This window comes from Rhincodon typus, chromosome 17 (genome assembly GCF_021869965.1).
Source record: "Rhincodon typus isolate 14 chromosome 17, sRhiTyp1.1, whole genome shotgun sequence".
NCBI classification, from domain to species: Eukaryota; Metazoa; Chordata; class Chondrichthyes; order Orectolobiformes; family Rhincodontidae; genus Rhincodon; species Rhincodon typus.
In genome coordinates this window covers 22,958,306-22,979,450 of record NC_063348.1, presented here as the reverse complement: position 1 = coordinate 22,979,450, position 21,145 = coordinate 22,958,306, and the positions used below count along the sequence as shown (strand labels likewise).

The window sequence follows — 21,145 nt, the reverse complement described above, 5'->3', positions numbered from 1 at the left end:
GTTGTCTCTGCTTTTTAGATTAATTTGTTCAATAATGATAACATATTAACATGGCCCTGTAATTAATCTCTAAGAACATTATAGAAATGCTGAACATTGGTGAAAGAAAAGGCTTCAATAATGATGCACATTTGATGTTTGCAAACATTTCACTTCTGGTGACTTTTTCATACTTATCTTAGTTTTTTAAAAAAGTTCCATTCATCAATTAATTTCTGTTCTACAAGAACAGCTTATCTGAAGCTCTGTAAGCGATGTAATCCTTTAACATTTATTAAGTAGAAAAATATTGCATGCCTTGTGAAGCATTTTGATCTTACTTTTAAATTGCGTGAACTCAGTTGTAAAATCTGATTTGAAATTCATGCACATCACAGAAAGGACCATCTGCAGCAGATGGTTAAGAATCCTAAATGTTTTCCATTCTCATATCAAAGAAGGTATGATTTGTTGTTTGCACATTGAAGACAGGCTAATATCAAAGGAGCAAAAACAGAAATTGATGGCGAAACTGAGCAGGTCTGCAGCATCTGTGGAGAGAAAACAGTGTCAACATTTTGGGTCCTGTGACATTTCTTCAGAACTGTTCAGTTCTGCCAGATTGCTGAGCTTGTCCAACTAGACATTCCCTGGTTTTGTTCCTGATTTCCAGTATCCAACATTATTTGCTTTCTATTTAATGTCTAAAGAGATTTTTCTCCATGATACCACTGAAAGGTTTAAAGAACGCAAACGGTATTAATGATCAAGGCAAAAGTGTTCCTGCAATTAAATTGCATGGACTAAAAGAAAATAAGCATTATATAACAAGGAGAAATCCATGGTTTCAGAGATAGTAGGAACTGCAGATGCTGGAGAATCGGGTCTAAGCCCGAAACATCAGCCTTCCTGCTCCTCTGATGCTGCTTGGCCTGCTGTGTTCATCCAGCTCTACACCTTGTTATCTCAGATTCTCCAGCATCTGCAGTTCCTACTATCTCTGATGTACTTATATTGGTCTTCTTTTTCATCCTCTGACTCTTGCCTGAATTTGATCATTTCTCCAGATTCTGACTCCCAGGTATGGATTACTTTCAATTAGCTAACCTCTTGACTGTTTCGTGCCCATCTGTACATTACAGGCATAATGCAGTAGGCATAAAACATTACACACTTGGAAACTCAATTACAGGATAATTTCTTTTGACTGGCTTTAACTGTTGGCTTTAACTGGCTTTAACTGTTGTACAAAAATAATGCTAATCATTGATTCCACTCTAAAATGAAACAAATTAAGAGGAAGGAGAGTTACATTTTTTATACCAATAAATATTTTTTGAACAAGAACTTACCAAATCCATTTTAACCCTTGTCTTGTTCATATGGGTAGAGGTAGGGGGCAACATGACTGGTTTGGAAGCCATCGGCCCCGTTGGTCGCTTTTGGATAGGTGGACTTGGGGCTAGTTGCTGAAGTCATGTGCAGTAAAAGATGAAAGACATCCACGGTAGATGTAAAGGGAAAGGACAATTAAGATGAAAATCAAATAGTTGGTAATATCTCTATTGAAATTTACTTCAATAAATGAGATACATAGTGGATGCAGTCCCATTCATAAACATTACCTATCTGACCACTGCTGAATTTTGTTCTACCTAACGGTCACAACAAAGCCCTTCTGAATAACTTCTTACAATAGACAAACACATTCTACCTAATCAATTATTAAAAAGCAATTACTCTGTCAGTGATTGGAAATATACGAAACTATATTGCATTGTACCTTAAAGACCAATATTAAGATAAGATTGAATCAAAATGAAATATCAGTGCAACAGTATCTGAATTATTATAGATCTAAGTCATTTTCAAGCAAATCTCCATTATGAATTAATGAGCTTATAACTTCTAAAGCTTAGGTTTTTTAATATTATACATGCCATATATAAAATTTTATTTTCATCTCATTTCAACAGGACATGATAAAAGTGGACTAACAGGCCCAAAAACACATCACCAAACACTAAAAGTTAATCCTATTTCACAGTTGTGACACATTTACTTTCCACAAGTTTAACGTTGATGAAAAGCCAAATAGCTATACAATGACATTGAACTTGGAGAATAAATAATTTGATGTCAATGTGCCAGTGTCGGACTGGGGTAGACAAAATCAGAAATCAAACAACACCAGGTTATACTCCAACAAGTTATTTGAAATCACAAGATTATAATGTGGTGTTGTGTGACTCCTGACTGAGTAAATAATTTGTGAAGACCTCAATTGATTCCAAAGATGGAGTTAGTTAACCTCTTCCAGAGTCTCACTCTGTTTTGTTCCCATGTCAACTTGGGCTCTCACTTTCAATTCAGATCCATACACATATGTGTGAAATGAAACCATTCCACATCAGTTCTACAGTTGTACTTTTAAGTCTGCTACTGTTAAGAATGGTTGTAGTCATAATCCTCATTCAAGGGTCAATCTGACAATAACAAAGCTCCAACGCACCATCAACTTTACTTATGCTATGGCACATGATTTCTACAAACAAGACTCAAAATCACGAGAATTTTCATTGGTCGTGAGGCAGTTAATTACTCATTTGACATTTCCAACACATTTCCTTTTCTTTCTCCACAAAAACCTCAATCTTAAAAGTCTAAATCTTTTGGGATAAGTTGGCTTATAATAGTGTTCAATATACTACCATTGCTCTATCACAAGTAGCAAGAGTGCCCTATAACATCCACAAAGCTACATACAATAGTTTTGTCACGTACCAATGGAATATTAGACGTGGAAGAGACTCTGCTTGCATGAGATGTGTTTCTCATAACCTGAGATAAGTCAACACATTTTACAATCATCATTTACAATATTCATCATATTAATAGCAATTAGTCACTCCAAACACATGCAACATTCAAAGTTGGGAGCATAATGAGTACATTTGACTTGCATCAAGCAAAACTGACGTGCCAAAAGATAAAACATTGTTAACCATTTGTAATCATTAATGATTATTAATTTATAGATTTTAAAAATTGCTCTTTCACTTTTTTCTAGTCTCACCTTTTAATTGATATCTAGAAACAAATAATTATATCTATCAAAACAAACTCCCTGAATGACATTGCATCTTTTATAATGGATTCTCTCTACTGTTGGGAAGAAGCAATTATAATCATAATATAAGCACTGACTAAATTGGTTCGAGTTCAGCCTACCCTACAGTTCAAGATTTTTATGATCAGGTATACTAACTAAAAATCATTCACATGGGACAAAAACACAGAGAATGCTGCACTATAGATTTGTGCCCACAGTCTTCTGTGTGCTGGATTGTACATTTCTCAACTTTTCAAAAAAATCTTGCATTTTTATAACAATGAACATTATCTCAGAAATAATTGAAGGTGTTCCCTTTCCAATGAAATACTTTTAAAGTGCTCTGTTATGGAGTCTAACATCTCATCTAAAGAATAGCAGCTCCAACAATGCTCCACTGTCTCAGCATTAGACTGGAATGCAAATCTGATTACACACGCAAATATACAGTTGAGACTTGAACTGTGCTTGGTTTGCTAAGCAGTTATTGCAGTAGCTGTGTAATTTTGTTCTGAAAGGGCTGTCTAGTATAGTGCAAATTACTGTGGTTACTTTTAGAACGAAAGTTAGAAAATGCGCAGTCCAAAGGAGGATGGCACAGCAATCATAACAGATTTCACAACACACAGTTAATACCTTATAACTACGTGGATATGAATGTTCACCAGTCAGGATATGCACAGGACTGTAACCAACTTTTGAACTATGGTTGTTTACTTCCCAATCATTAGCTGACTCCGTGCCAGCATGGGAGTAATAGCTTAAGTTGCTTTCTCTTGCTTCTGGGATGGTACCATGAGAACGGGCCAAAGCAATAGGATGGACGGGCATTGGAGGGGGAGGTCGTGGTGGAGGGGGTGGGGTAGGTTGTGGAAGAAGTTGAACTGGGGACACAGGTGATACTCTGGAACCGATGTGAGACGGGTTTGAATGATGTGGAGATGGTGGAGGTGGAGCAGGCTTTTTCCGTGATGGTGTGCCAGTCGATGATGGAATCTTGGATGGCTGTGGTAGTGGAACAAGATGAGATGCTGGTGGAGGAGGTGCCATTCGCTTTGCTGGCTGTTCAAATTGATCTAAGTTGATGTCATCAAGATCTGTGGTATGCAGTTGGAGGCCACTGACAAACTTCCGAACAGAGGTTGAAGGAGGTGGTGGTGCAGTTGACCCCTGTTAGTGGATAATAGGGGTCTTTAAACAATTGACAAACATAACATAAAATCTGTACTCCAAACAACATCCATCACTAACACTCGAAGAAACAGTCCTTTGAAGATGATCTTTCAGACAGTGATTTAGAAGAAAATCTCCAGTAAAACCTATGAGTCTTGCTGATATAGTAGCAAGCAGGAATGGGCATTGAAACAAGTTTTGAATTTCAAATGGTCCGATGAATTCACTCATCATCTAAACTGAGACCAAAACGGATACTTGGGATCATTAAACAAAGAAACATGAATGAGCTGAAATGTATTTGACATGATGCATAAAACATAGGAACATAAAAGGATGGTGAAGTCAAATCTTAATGTCTCTATGTTTTTTTCAGAAGCAAAAATATCAACATTAATTCATAAAAACTTAATTATACAGCTCTTCTGAGAAAAAGAATAACTACTGTAATGTTGGCAAGTCCGTAACATCACTGAGAGAATGCTCACTGTTTCAGACAATCGGCTATTTCAGAGAATATCTTAATTCAGTTACTTCAAAAGACAAGACCCACAAGATGCCGGACCCACTAACTGTTGTATTTCTGAATGAGTTTTGTACAATATATGATTAAAAATGTAAAGTGAAATCTTTAAAGTGGTGATTGATTCTGAACATATAATCTGGCTGAGGATTCAAAGACACTTTTTTTTAACCTTGAGTTCAGCTTTTGCTACTGATGGCAAGCATTAACAATTTTGGTGAAGAGGAATCATAGAATAGTTCTCCTGCATGTACTAGAAGTTTTCACAGTCAAAAGAACTCTCAATTCCTGCTGCATGATAGAAATTCAGTTGCATAGAAGGTAAAATCCAAGTGGTTCTCTCATCCCAAATAAATCAAAATAAAAGTAAAGTTTTAAAACAAGTTTCAGAGAAACATATTTACAGCTTCACTAAATTCACACTGGTTACAAAGATAAAACTGATGGAATACTATGAAAATGAGATACTGAACTGCACCCAGACGGCTAGATAGCTAGGGGAAATGCATTCTAAAGTGATATATTAAAAAAAAGGAATGAAATTGGACTTCAACTCTAAATTGCCTATTTTGTGCCAGACCAAAGACCAATATCACTCCTATACTCCGATATCAAATATGAGGTATGTGATTACTTTTTGTCAAAGTGATCAATATTGGTTGTTCAAGGTTTATTTGTCATTTTTATATTTGAAAGAGTTTTGTCAGCCAGTCGTTACTACAAGGTTGCCAAATTGATTAGTTGGACATAGATGTTCCATCCTATAAAAAAATCATTTTCCATTTTGCATGAAGCGATAACAATATATCATGCAGTATGCAGATGTATGTACAAGCACAGCACTGCTGAATAAATGTTACCTCAAGGGATTCATTCTCTGCTGATGAGATTTGCTCTAATCGAGTCTGGCACAGCCTCTCCACCCAATGCTGAACCTTTACCGACTCTTCCAGATCTTCACGTTCTGTTTCAGATACCTGAAGCAATGCACCAATTACTTCGCTCATTTAAACAGATTGATAAAGAGCTATAAAGTGAGAATCTAGCCTGGTAAATCCTACTGTAAAGAGAAAGGCAAGTCTAAGCAGACAAATTCTTCAATTAAAAACTGAAAAAACTGTGGATGCTGTTCTCAGGAAGGATCACCAGACCTGAAATGTTAACTCTGATTTTTCTTCACAGATGCTGCCAGACCTGCTGAGGTTTTCCAGCAACTTATGTTTTTGTTATTTTCTTCAATTGTCTATTGAAAATGAAACTTTTTGTCATGAATGTGTTCTACATTTTAAAAAGACATTGGTTTCCCCTCTGTCAGCTCGTCAGTGGTCTACTTTTCAATTTGGCTTTGTGATGTCACAACATCCAATGTCTTCTACTTCTTTTAATGCTAAGTAATCTTCACTCCATTAATTTTCTCCTCTGCCCTCCTAAAAGTTCTGTGAGGGTAGTTTCAATGAATGCTAGAACCTTCTAGTGTTTCATCAAAGTGGCATTGTATACACAAACCTCAACAGTGAGTGACACAGACTCATTACAACAAAGTCCTAAGTCCCATTTATCACCATGCCCTGTAACCCTGCAAATAATACTTGAAGTGCCTATCTAAATTATTTTTGAAATCTTTTGCAGCCACCAGTTCTCACTTTCAACAGGGGTTATAGGCACAGTTATTAGTAACAGGAACCTTTGTCGATTGCTCCACCTAGTATAGAGTCACACAGGTTAACTGTTTTGTCTATATTGCTGCATGGCTGAGATTAGCAAATAACAACAGCAGCACAGACATAAGGATTTGAAATAAGTTCTTCTTGCTCTGTCTGATCCATCAATTGTTTTCAAACTTCAGGAATCCTCCCTATTATTGATGCCATTTAAGGTTCGTGTCAAATAATATTTCCATGAGAATACATTTTATCAACTTATGGGTGTAAAGAAGAAAAGGTACATTTCACTTTATAATTTAATAGAAGAGGCTTGACAGTAAAAGAGATATAACTATGCTGCATATCTTGTAAAAATAAAATGACATGTACCAGCTTTTAAAAATATATTGTCAATATGGACTGCTTGTTCTTGATTTGGAAACCTGGTGCCAGTGGCTAAGAACAATGGTTTTAAAAATTGGCTTCATTGAAGAGCATCAAATAAGATTTAAGTACTATGAATTTGAGGTACATAAGAATAGGGGCTAAAAGTAAATGCAGAGGAACCCTAAAATTCATATAGTTACTTTTTCACAAGGCATTATATGGAGGCATAGAAGATAAATTAAACAAGCTGGATGGATGGAGTTGATTTTCTCTCTCATTTAAATTAAAGGGAATAAATATCATATAAATGAATTCTAATTCGGTAATCTTCAAAGAAGCCAGAGAAATTACTAATATTATCTAACCTTTCAGATTTGGGAAAGTTTAATGTTACTTTTGGACTACTGTATTGAAAGCACTCAGGTAGATTAAATATAACTCATTTCCAAACATCTGGTTGCTAAACTCTTTCGCAGAAAGAGGAATATTCTTTCACCAACAATGAAAGTAAACTCCACAAAGAATCCTCCAAACATCTTGTGCGCTCTTCAACAATATGAAAAGTGTGCATTCCTTAACACACCTTCTAATAACACCAAATTACACATTACTTAATAATCACCTCCAAACAATTGCAGTGCAATCTTCAACCTTCCCTCTCCCCAAGCAAATTCCTCTCATTTCATCGCTAATGTTGTCAAATATCATACTTATTGTCAATCTGTCAAAGTACAGAACTATATGAAAATCCACTGGATTACACATTATATCTGTACTAAAACAAAAACAAAATTGCTGGAGAAACTCAGCAGGTCTGACAGTATTGATGGAGAGAAAGCAGGGTTAATGTTGAGTCTAGACCTGGAATTGAAATGTTAACTTTCAGAATTGCAATCTTAACTCTGCTTTCGCTCCATCGATGCTGTTGGGCCTGCTGAGTTTCTCCAGTAAATTCTGTTTTTGTTTTATATTTGGTAATGTTAGGGAATTAGATTGATTTCTATACTATTCATGGAATTGCTCTAAAAAACATTTTTGAAAATATAGTTAAGAAAAGTCTTCATTAATTCCACATATCAGAGGATGATTTAAATTGTGAAATCACACAAAATATTACTTAGAAGTAATTGATCTGATCACTTGCAGTGCCAATATACCTCTTGGACCAGTCGATTTATTTTCAATTGTTTTTCTTTCTCCAGCATCTCCTCTTTCTCTTTTGCGAGTTTCTGTTCAAATTCCAGTTCCTTTTTATTCTTCCTCTGTTCAAATAATATTTCAGCTTTGGACCGCTTCCTCTCCTTCCCTTTCTTACAAGTTTTAATATGGAGATGTGTTCATGAAGAAGCTCTGAATTACAATCACTGGAAACTACTCAAAAATTAGACCCACTACAGCCACAGCAATAGAAATATAATATGCAGAAATTGAGATTATAAAATCCTCATTCCTCAACACATCCAAAATTCAAAACATGCAAGTACAACATAGATATATTGTAAATAAACAATTGTTAAGGAATTCTATATTTAATTTCCTTGCCATCCTTTTGTGATTCCTTCCTCTCATGTCAGTTGAGACAAGGTTAAGGCTATAAGGGGTGAAGAACAGTCATGCTCTTCAATGTTAGTGTTCAGCTTGTAGCTATCTCATTCTTTACATGGTACGTCACTGGAGACATAATACGGGTGAGATCAGCTTGTAACTATCTCATTCTTTACATGGTACACCACTGGAGACATAATATGGGTGAGATCTATCTCACCACGCAGTATTTTAATCCTCCTCAGTTTGGTGAATGACTGGTGGTTTATGTAAGGAGTGGAACAAGGGTCAATTAAAAAAGGAAAATCAACTGAAAAGGTCATAGACTCAAAATTATTCCAGTGCCACTAACCATTTGTATTTTTTATTTGTTCTATTGGGAAGTCTTTCATTGCCATTTTGCCACTCATCCATCTGCCAATGCTTTGCTTCATTTTATTTTTTTCCAATTTATAAAACGTATTATATATTTCAAAAATATCATGCTGAACTAATACTGAAATTTCCTACCTTAATGCTGTACATGTAGGATAAATGGTGGTGTAGTGGTAATGTCACTTGACCTGTATTCCAGAGACTCAGAATAATGCTCCGAGTACACAGTTTCAAAGTCTACCATGGCAGCTGGTGAAATTTAAATTCAATTGATAAATCTGGAATATAAAACTAGTCTCAGTAATGGAGACGATGACGATTGATTGTTGTTAAAAATGCATTTGGTTTGTGAATGTTCTTTAGGGAAAGAAATCTGTAGGCGTATATGTGGACTTAGAAAAATGGTGTTCACTTTTAACTGCCCTCTGAAATAAGCAGCAAACCACTCAGTTCAAGGGCAATTAGGGATGGACAACAAACATTGCAAATGGCTAGTGACACCTACATCCCATGAAAGAAGAAATAAAATCACAGTTTGGTCAATGTCAGTTTAACATTTGTGGCTTATTTTACACATGACTGCTGAGGGCTTAATTTTATAACATTTCTTACAATCAACTGAATCATAAACAAATATCAGGAATTTGGTGTATACCAATTATTAATCTGCTATTTAGTTACATGCTGTGGCTATGGTTTTCAATCTATGTATTTTTTAAAACTCTCAGCAGAGGTCACCAAGACAACTTTTTTTATTGGTTATGCATAATAAGTAATTGCATAATTCACCAGCAACAGGCTGGTGGATTGGGGGGAGACTTGGAGGTAGCAAACAGAAAGCTACTGACAGTTAGATGTGAGAGGAGAGTTTGTTATAAGGCTATTGTGTCGAGGTGCCCTGAGCAGCAGAATTTTTTTTCTTGCGTGAGACCTCGAGGAGCACAACTAGTTTGCTTTGCCACACTAATGTATTTTTTAAAACTTTCTTTGGTGAGAATTTTTGGCTTTGACAGCTATAGCTGTTGGGACAGTATGGATGGTGCTGTATTCTAAAGCAATATAAAATTTCAGTCTTATAACAAACTCTCCTCTCACATCTAACTGCCAGTAGCTTTCTGCTTGCTACCTCCAAGTCTCCCCGCAATCCACCAGCCTGTTGCCGCTGCTTTTCACACAGGAAAGGGAAGCAACTGCCTGCTGTCATTCAAGCGCAGTTCAGTGCTTAAAATTGTCACGATTTTCAATGACAACTCCCACACAGGATTTTCAATCATTTCTGCCTTCATGCTAGGAATTAAAAATGGCCCTTCATTTTTTTGTAGAAATTCCTAAAATTAAGAGAGCAATATGAAAATCCGCACGCAGATGCAGAACAGGGAAGTATTAATTTAATTCTCTTTTATGTGCTGAGTCAGCTGACATTGATTGAGGAGGATATTGGGACACTAAGGTGTGCTACTTCTGCAACAAATTCACTTCTGATCACGATCTTTTACTACCTACGTAAAATATGCTTAGGTGTATCTTGTTGGCAGGACATTGCATGTTGTGATGCCTGTTGCAGTTGAATATATTTACATTCACAGTCTAAGCCCACTAAATGAAGAATAGTATTTGGCTGAGCCTCTGTGGAGCTGTGAACACCCAATGGAGACTTCCAGATTCTGAATTGGTGCCTTCAACGATGGTAGGTTGTGTTTCATGTACAATTTGAAGTACTGAGTCCTCGAGTTCGGGATATATTCAGCTAATCAGGATTGTGGACAGGTTATTAGTTTGAGTTTTGTTTATTTGTAAGTGAGATACGTCATTCAAATATTTTGATTACCATGTACCATGTAAATTCACAAGCTAACTTCTCTGGATAGTCATTATGTCACAAAAAAGTGATGACATGTACTTTCATGAACTATTTGAAAGTGAAACAGCACTGTCAGAAAAAAAAAATCAGAACTTAGATAAAAATTAAAGTGAATCCACACAGAAACAAGCAAACAAACAAACAAACAAACAAACAAAAGCAGCTTGTCACACAGTTAATACTCTCTACCTTTCGGGTAGTGGGATATTTGCCATCGTATCGATAAAACCAACCAATTGCTAAGAGTGAAAGAAAAAAGTAATGATGTGAGCGTAATGCAGCATAAATTATTCAACACAGATTGCAGTCTGGGCTGTGTCGGTGCACATACACAATCCTGAGATTGCCATAACATCATCACTGGAAAAAAAAAATTATGTTGTGTGGAATGCTGGACAATCTTTACCAACTTGTACCATACCTTGCAAGCTGTGATCCTCTCATTCTGGTCATTTCTAAAGCTCATAAAGTTCAGTCCTAAATATGCCAGACCTCATGTCACATTTCAATATCACTTATTTCTGTTGACATCTACAAGATACTCACCAATGAAACATGGAAAATAACACCATGCTCTAGAAACTGAAAGAACTGCGAATTCTGTAAATCAGGAACAAAAACAGAAGTTGCTGGAAAAGCTCAGCAGGTCTGGCAGCATCTTTGAAGGAAAAAAACAGAGTTAACATTTTGGGTCCAGTGACCCTCGGGCCAGACCCTTCTGAGGAAGGGTCACCAGACCCAAAATGTTAACTCTGATTTTTTCCTTCACAGATGCTGCCAGACCTGCTGAGCTTTTCCAGCAACTTCTGTTTTTGACCATGCTTTAGAAGCGTGATTAAAATATCTCTGACTTTGTCTTAAGTAAGTGACAGCTACATTATATGAAGATCTGACTGTATTTGAAAGCACAGAATTCAAATGCAAAGTTTTGATAACTGGAAGATGCGGACATTTTGCATTTTAAGAGTTCTACATGAAAATATTCCTTTGCTTTAAAACAAAATTAGTTGTTGCACAGTTCGTATGCAAGTATTAAACAATCTTTGGAGGCAGGAGAAAGAAGTACTAAACTGTGCAGATCCTGTTGCACACAGTATCCCAGCTTCAGGCAGCACTCCTTTTGATTGGCAGGTGAAATTTGAATACAGCACATATGCTCAGACCCAAAGCTATAATAATGGCTACCCAAACCTGCTCCTTTTTCAGCTCCATGCTTGGTTCAGCCACTTGATCCATTGCTAGCTGGCAATCTTCACTCTTATGGTCTTCTGGGAAAGAAGAATAACGGAAGGAGAGAACAAGATTTGTTTACAAAATTTATGGCGCTGGAACAAATGGATATTGTGCTGTATTTTCTAAATGAAAAATAACTTAGGAATTGGTTTGGTATCAGACAATATCAAAGTCAGATGTTGCCTCACTTCTAAGAAAGCAATTTTTAAAATGAGTAGAGAGAAACAAAGTAATATTTCTACATTTAAAATATTGACATTTCTAAATGTGTTTCACTGTAGGAAATCACAGTTGCACATTTCTACAGTTAGTCATGAAGTTGTTACAGTGTTCTAGAGTACAGATATTAAACGTGACATTTTCTGGGATTGTGTGTATCAGCAAAACAATTTGGAACAGTACAGGATCGTATCATTTTGGGAAAGAAATATTTATAGTGAAGGCAGATCAATTGTCATAACTACTACTACTCCTCTCCAATGTATCCTCTGTGCATTAGCTTTAAGAAAATCAAGAAATATTTCATGACACATGACATCGTGACACAAGTTAAATAGCCAAAGGTTAAATAACTGGATTAGAAGTAGACCAAAATTGTGCCCCTAAGGCAACATTTATTTATCTTTGTCACTGACAGAAAATACTCATTGTTTCTGCCATTTAAGGATTATTTTTAATGTTACCCAAAGTGGGTGCTATCGACATCCAACTCCCACAGCTACCTAGACCACACCTCCTCTCACCCACCTTCCTGCAAAAATGTGATCCCCTATTCCCAATTCTTCCGCCTCCGCCGCATCTGCTCCCAAGATGAGGCGTTCCATTCCCGGACATCCCAGATGTCCTCGTTTTTCAAGGACCGCAATTCCCATCCCCCCACCGACCACCACCCCAGTGGTCGAAAACACCCTCGACCGCATCTCTTGCGTTTCCCGCACCTCAGCCCTCACACCCCCTCCCTGCAATAAAAACAAAGACAGAATTCCCCTCTTCCTCACGATTCACCCCATTAACCTCCGGATTCAATGCATCATTCTCCGCCACTTCCGCCACCTGCAGTCTGACCCCACTACAAAGAATATATTTCCCTCCCCACCCTTATCTGCCTTCCGGAGGGACTGCTGTCTCCGCGACTCCCTCGTCCGCTCCACACTCCCCACTGGCCCCACCACCCTTGGCACCATTCCCTGCAACCGCAGGAGGTGCTACACCTGCCTCTACACCTCCCCTCTTACCTCTATCCCAGGCCACAAAAAAACCTTCCACATCAAACAGATGTTCACCTGCACATCCGTTAATGTGGTCTATTGTATCCCCTGTTCCCGATGTGGCCTCCTCTACATCGGTGAGACCAAGCAGAGACTCGGAGGCCGCTTTGTAGAACACCTACGCTCAGTTCGTGACAAACGACAACACCTCCCAGTCGCGAACCACTTCAACTCCCCCTCCCATTCCCTGGACGACATGTCCATCCTGGGGCTCCTCCAGTGTCACAATGATGCCACCCAAAAACTGGAGGAACAGCACCTCATATGCCACCTTGGAAGCCTACAACCCAATGGTCTCAATGTGGACTTTACGAGCTTCAAAATCTCCCCACCCCCGACCTCATCCCAAGACCAGCCCCCCTCCTTGATCTGTCCGTCTTCTCTCGCACCTATCTGCTCCTACCACCTCACTGACCAACCCCCATCCCAACTTCCTACCTACACTCACCTCTACTGGCTGCATCCCCGCCTCCTTGACCTGTCCATCTTCCCTCCCACCTATCTGTCCCTCCCTCCTCACTGACCAACCCCCATCCCAACTCCCTACCTAAACTCACCTTTACTAGCTTCATCACTGCTTCCCTGACCTGTCAGTCTTCTCTCCACCTATCTGCTCCACTATCCACCTTCTATCATCACCTCCCCCTCTATTTATTTCAGAAGCCCCTTCCCCTCCCCCATTTCTGAAGAAGAATCCAGACCCAAAACGTCAGCTTTCCTGCTCCTCTAATGCTTATTGGCCTGCTGTGTTCATCCAGCTCCACACCTTGTTATCCTCCTGGTTTAGAACACCACTGTCTGCACGTGAGATTTATGGGATCCTCATGTCAAATACAGGAGAATGGATTCTATTCCAAAAATATTCTGTTTGCATGTGATTCTGCCAAGACTACGATTTTGATGAATGCCCATTATCTTGCCAGTAGCCACAACATATTCATCCTGTGCTGGTTGGCTCTACCCACATATTTGAAGGGACACAGGTTTATTGCTCAAAGGCATGGGCTATCCACTCTATAAGAGACTAGCCATGATTATTCCACCATGTGAGCAAAGTGTACCTATAGTGACAGTCATGGAGCCACTTTAAACATTGACAGTAGGCAATCAGTCTTCATGCACAGTGCTTCTAGCGCCTTGACTGTTTAGGTAAGCTTCTCAATGTTTGTGATCCATTACTTTCATAGATGTGAATACCAATCCAGGAGTAGGAGGAGGAAGTGATGTAGGAGAAAGGGGAACAGGAGGAGGAACTAAAGGAAGCAGGAAGGAATCAGGTGGACCCATAGTGATGAAATGGGCTGGTAGAGAATGGATTATCAAATTTAGACAAAAAGTATCAATGCCCAATAGAAGAAAGCCACTGCATGTGGCTACACTTGGAAATTGAACTAGAAAAATGAGTTAATGAAAACACCAGAACAGGCTCAGTTTTTCACAGAGCTATCTGAATCTTCTCAATGAAATAAGCAAGAAAAAGCATTTTAGATAGTACAAATTTATGAAGAGAAATGATATTGCATTGTGACAAAAGACCAACGTTTTGCAGTGCCTCCCAGCAGAAGGCTTATTGCATTTTAGTGGCATACAGTCAAGCATCAACAAAAGGTTGGATAAAGTTTGGTATATATTAGGAACATAGATGGGACTACATTGAATAGCCAGTCAAACAGTCAGTGAAAATAGCAGTGGTGAAGCCAACTAGCTACGAAAAATATAGATACACAGTTCTTTTATATTTGCCCAATTGCAAAAAGCTTCAGCCAATGTTGGTAATAAACAGAAAAAGCCTCCAAATATCAGCAATTTCTGAGAAGCAATGTCCATTCTCATAATATTATGTGGATGGATGAATCTGCCTTGAAAATATTTCTGCTAAAAGTTTGGAGCTTCTGATCAGGAGAATTTCATTTAAAAAGTCTTCTCGTCTGGGATTGGTTCAGATCACACTTTGTCAATTGGGTTGCTGATGTTAAATTGTAAAACACCGGTATTGTAATGAAGACTGGTGGTCTAACCAGCATTGTTTAACGATCGATGTTTCACAAAACAAGATCTTCCAGGGTAGCATGAATAGAGAAGTGGAATGTCTGGACGACTGAACAAAAGTAAACAATCACCAATAGGGACAGCCTGTGAGCTCTGATGTTATTAAACCTGTGTGAGTGGGTTGAAATCAGTAGAGATTGTCCTCAAGTCATTCAAGAAATCTAGGATATTCAATGCAATTTGGTGGCAAGAGAATATTTATTTGTGGAAGATATGGCTGATAACGACATGATTGTTGACGATGCTGTTGATGCCATCCAAGAAGCAGATTAGAACATATTACAAGGATTAAAAATTATGAGGATTAATATTTTAGTATATATAGTTGCAAATTGGCACAAATAATTAATAAATAATTCCAGAAGAAAATTATCAAAAGTAAAAATGTTGCATGTGTTCTGCATTAAGATTCACAACTTTTGTTGAACACTGTTTAAGTGTATGTACCCATATAATTCACAAAGCGTTACAACTCTGAATGTAGGACTGTGGCAATTAAACCTTTTCCTAATTCAGTCTCAACTAATGGGGATTGCCGGCAACACAAGTCAGTTTTTGCTGCAAACTATAATTTCTCAGAAGTTTTATGCGTTTTTTTTTTGTTTGGCTATTTCAGAGAATAGTTAAGAGTCAACCAGGTTTATGTGAAACTGGAGTTAAATAAGCCTTACCAATCAGACAGAAGTTTGCCTTTCCTAATGGACATTAGTGATCTACAATGTTTTTATGACAATCCATGCTCATTTTTACTAATTCCAGCTTTTCCTATTTTGATTGATTTTAAACACAGTAGTTTAAACTAATTCTTCAGGTTATTTACATGGTCATCAGGATTGCTAGTCCAATACTACAACCATAACTTGTCCCTATTATAGAGAATTTTGTTATTCTTTCCTTTGGAGTCACACTGCATTTATTTTGGAGGTGTACTGCCATCTATTGTTTCACCCAATTTTCCTCCTCTCCAGGCCAGTGGTGAGGTAATGTGCTTGCACACCAATAATATTTTAAATCTTGGCAATTAAAAATTAAACATTCATTATAAATTTAAATCTTGTTGCATCATTCTGTGGCATTGTGATTTGGCTTCCACATCTCCCAAGCACACAATTTGCATCTTCAACTTTGCACAATTACAACACTGAGAGCAGAGGCCATAAATCAAAAACACAAGACTGTTCACAGTTTGATATTGATTTAGCATTCATACAGATATGAGGATGGCTGGTGTGGAAGATAAGAATTTCACACTATTGACAGGAGAGCACATTTTCCTATCGAAGAAGTGCTGAAAGGATTTCATGCTGTATCTAATTTATGCCTTTTCCAGATCTGAGAAAGCTTGATACTGTCACTGGAGACAATAAGTGGAAAACCTTTCATTCTTTACCACACCAATCATCACTGTAAGCATGAAGGAAATATTTAAAGTCCAATAAACTATAAACTAGTGTCGCAGTTAATTGAGGTTAAATTTATAGTCTTCTTCATCCACAGTGGCCCTTAGCTCTGACTTGAATAATACGATGAAATATTGATGAGCACTGCATTTCAGTTCTAATCTGGAATGCAATTTGCAACATCCTGAGCACCTTCAACATTGTGACATTTTCTCACAAAGGAAGCAATTTCAATAAAATTGAAATGGCAGTGTATATTACTCTTCACTGCTCATATTGGGAAAGAATAGAAAGCATTACATATGAATACCAAAACCAATGATTAGTTCTTTTTTATTATTGTGATAATGCTTTTAACTATAACATAAATCCAATGCTTTGTTTCATTATACTGTTGTGCCAGAAAACAGATGTTGCTAATACCCTCAAAGCATAAAGGCCTCTTTCATTGGTTAGAATTAATGGCTCTATATTTTTCTTTCAATTCACTTGAGGTGTGGGCATTGCTGACTGGCCAGCATTTATTGCCTGTCCCTAGTAGCCCATGTGGTGGTGGTGAGCTGCCTTTGTGAACCACTGCAGTCCATATGCTGGAGGTGACCTATAATGCCCTTAGGGAGGGAATTCCAGGATTTTGACCTAGTGGCTGTGAAGTAATGGCAATATACTTCCAAGTCAGGATCGTGGGTGGCTTGGAGGGGAACTTGCAGGTGTGGTGTTTCCATTTATCTGCCTAGATGGAAGTGGTTGTGCATTTATAAGGTGCGTCTAAGATTCTTTGGTGAATTTCTACAGAGCATCTTCTAGTTAGTACATTCTGCTGCTACTGATGGTCAGTGGTGGAGGGAATGGATGCGGTGCCAATCAAGAGGGCTTCTTTGTCCTGGATAGTGGAAGTGGTGAGTATTCCATCTTGCTCCTGATTTGTGCCTTGTAGATGGTGGTCAGGCTTTGGGGAGTCAGGTGGTGAGTTAATTGCCACAGTACTTATAGCCTCTGACCTGCTGCTGTAATCGCTGTGTTTAGTTCAGTTGAGTTTCTGGATGAGCTCCAGGATGTTGACAGTGGGGGATTCAGTGATTGTAACACCATTGAATGTCAAGGGTGGTTTAATTATCCCTTATTGAAGATGGTCATAGCCTGGCATTTGTATGCCGCAAATGTTATTTGCCACTTGTCAGCCCAAGCCTGGATATCATCCAGACCTTGTTGCCTTTGAAAATGGACTGTTTCAGTATGTGAGGAATCACAAATGGTGCTGAACATTGTGCAATTATTGGCGAACATCCCCACGTCTGACCTTATGATGGAGGGAAGGTCATTGATGAATCAGCTGAAGATGGTTGGTCCTCGGACACTACCCAGAGAAACTCCTGCAGAGATGTCCTGAAGCTGAGATAACTGACCTAAAACAACCACAACCATCTTCCTATGTGTCAGGTATGACTTCAACCAGCAGAGAATTTGACCTTGATTCCCATTAATTGCAGTGTTGCCAAGACTTCTTGATGTCAAGGGCTGTTACTCTCATCCCATCTCTGGAATTCAGCTCGTTTGTCCATGTTTGGACCAAGGCTATAATGAGATCAGGAGCTGAGTGGTCCTGGCGGAACCCAAACTGGGCGTCACTGAGCACGTTATTGCTGAGCAGGTGCTGCTTGATAGCACTGTTGATGACACCTGCCAACACTTTACCGATGATCGAGAGTCGACTGATGGGGCGGTAATTGGATGGGTTGGATTTGTCCTGCTTTTTGTGTACAGGACATACCTGGGCAATTTTCCACATTGTCGGGTAGATGCTAGCATTGTAACTGTACTGGAACAACTTGGCTGGGGGAGTGGCAATTTCTGGAGCACAGGTCTTCAGTACTATTACCTGAATGTTGTCAGGACCCACAGTCTTTGTGGTATCCAAAGCCTCCAACTGTTTCTTGAAATCAAATGGAATGAAGTGAATTGACTGAAGATAGGTATATGCGATGCTGGGGACCACTGGAGGAGGCCGAGATGGAATATCCACTCGGCACTCTGGCTGAAGATTGCTGCGAATGCTTCATTAAAATAATTTGACAGCAACAAACTTGAACAGGTACCACTGGTTGTGATGGACAGAGGACAGATGTAGTCTACTATTCTGTTATGCCTGTAATAAAGCTAAACCTTCTACCTATTTATATAATCTATCATTTATGGATTTAAATCCAGGGGTGGATCTACAGTAAAAAAAAAACAAACCTCACAGCTATTCTATGACATCACTGTCCCCATCAATCAGAAAACTGCTTTGGATTCGCATTACTGATCCACTTTCATTAATTCACTATCATAATTAAGACCTTTGAATATGCCACTGCTGGGCCGATGTCTGACAAACTAGTGATCATATTTTCTGTAAATGTTAAGGATCCTTCATTTAAAACAAATCTAACTTTTAATACAGTGCTTAGATTACGGGATAATCACAATGATGCACAGGAAATGAAGCTGATTTGCATTATGTACATTAACTGGAGTTAAAATAGATGCAAGGGAGACTAATTTAGCAGTGAGAGTCTAGAAAGTCTACTCCTTGTACTAGTCCTGTCTCTGAGCCAGAATGTCCATGCTGAAGTCCCACTACAGAAAGTTTTGTCCATGGCAGAAGGTTGATGATGTGGTTCAAACAGTTTGATGAACAGCCCTGTAATGTTTCCAGTATTTTCCCCATGATTCCCCAACAATTGGAAGATTGTATACAAAGATACAAAACAAATGGTGTGAGAATCTCATCCATATTTTTTGTTCTTGTTTGACAAGGATAAAGACACAGGCTAAAGACAATGGGGCCCTTTGTCGCTCATGAATTTGATCAAGATGTAACAACAATATTAGCTCATCTCATGGGAAAATCCAATATTTCCTGCTTTGCCGCTGCAGGAAGAAAAATAGGGACAAAAAGGTCAAAAAAAAGGTAATTTTCATTTTAGTGTCTCTGGATCCCACAAGGAAAATGTAAGCCACCATTTGCCCTTTTTTGGGTATGGTCTCAGTCTAAAACCCAGGGTTTGACTATCTGTGGTCCATTACTCTGCTTTGAGGCAGAATTTCTCAAAAAATGAACTGCAAAGGATGAGTAAGGTTGTGGGACTGAAATCAGCAAGCCATTCAGTTAGATGTAATGGATGGCTGGTGGACTTCATAGCAGTCTGTTGATGGGGTTTTTTTTTAATCAAATTTAGAAGGTGGAATTTAAATTCCTCCCTCCTACGGAAAAACTAGGCACCATTGGAATTAAAATAAAAGCTATATTCGAGCAATGCGTTTTTGTGGTCCTGTCATTTCCTAGGATTGGTTTACTAGGCAGGTGAAGCTCTCCTGTGAGTTTCATGAACACATTTATCTTCATCCTAAGATATAGATTCTATTGCTCTTTTTCTCACAAGAATAACTTGCTGTCATTGGATTGCTTGCTGTGACTTTTACAACTTGAAATATACTCTCTGTGGTTGACAAAACATGAATAGTATCTTGAAGTTTGGAATAAAAATATTGCTGTAAAGTATCTTACTTTTACTCTTCGGTGGTGGGTGAGGGGAAACATCAGTGCTAACTGATTTTGGACTTTTAGGCTGTTCTCGTTGTCCCCAGTCTTCATCCCATTCCTTTTTAAATTTCTGCTCCTCTGCTTCTATCCTGTAAAGATACAATGGTTACTCAAATCTTTGCTTTCAATTAGACAAGAGTCCACATATAGCCTGAAAATGAAGAATGTTACTAAATTGAAGCAGTTTCAGAGTTATTCAGGTGAATTACATTGAGCTTAACGTATCACATAACAGAACAGGGTGATTAGAAAAAGGTTTTGAAAAAATCCTCTTTCCAATTACTGACATCATCTTGTATAATTTAAATATGAGTTGTATTTCCTCAGCAAGGCACTTTAACCTAGAGATTTTTAAGAGAGAATGTAAGTTCATTTCTTGTGCAACTCATTAAGAAATTAACGGGTTGCATAATTGCAATTTGACTGATTAGTCTTTACTATTTTCTATTTACTAATAGTCACTATTCAGCATTCAAAAGAAACGGCATCAAATATGAATGTTGACATCTATTCTGAATGCCAATTGATTGTACCTAGCAATTTTTTTCATTTTTTGTTTGTTCATCTATATATCTGCAGTTATGTAAATAACATATTTTCAAAAATTCATTCACGGTATGTGGGTATCGCTGATTGGACCAGTATTTACTGCCTGTCCCAAGCTGCCCTTCAGAAAGTGGAGCTGAGCTGTCTTCTTGAACAGTTGCAGTCCATTGGCATTGGTATTCCCATAATGCAGTTAGGGAAAGAGTTCCAGGATTTTGATTCAGTGACAAAGAAATATTTCCAAGTCATGATGGTGAATGGCTTGGAGGCGAACTTGTAAGCCACTCACTTAAAATCATGCATTAACTAGCAAGCCAGTTTCCAACTGTCAAACATACACATTAAAATTGAAATCCAGGTATTCATTTCTAAAAGCAAGATAAAAATTGTAGATGCTGGAATTCAGAAACAAAAATCAGAAATTACTGAAAAAACTCAGCAGGTCTGGCAGCATCTGTGGGGAGA

General features: G+C 38.2%; 1 protein-coding gene across 1 annotated transcript in view; it reads right to left on the bottom strand.

The window, feature by feature from the left end:
- The window catches only part of ush1c (Usher syndrome 1C), a 180,690-nt gene that overhangs the window by 61,919 nt on the left and 97,626 nt on the right, over positions 1–21,145 (bottom strand). Inside the window, exons 15-21 of the mRNA XM_048607099.1 lie at positions 20,099–20,223; positions 10,788–10,837; positions 7,975–8,127; positions 5,648–5,764; positions 3,728–4,261; positions 2,764–2,820; positions 1,332–1,448 (exon numbers count right to left, since the gene is read on the bottom strand). Of these exons, the coding sequence (XP_048463056.1) occupies positions 1,332–1,448; positions 2,764–2,820; positions 3,728–4,261; positions 5,648–5,764; positions 7,975–8,127; positions 10,788–10,837; positions 20,099–20,223 (1,153 nt within the window). The remainder of the gene's footprint in view (positions 1–1,331; positions 1,449–2,763; positions 2,821–3,727; positions 4,262–5,647; positions 5,765–7,974; positions 8,128–10,787; positions 10,838–20,098; positions 20,224–21,145) is intronic.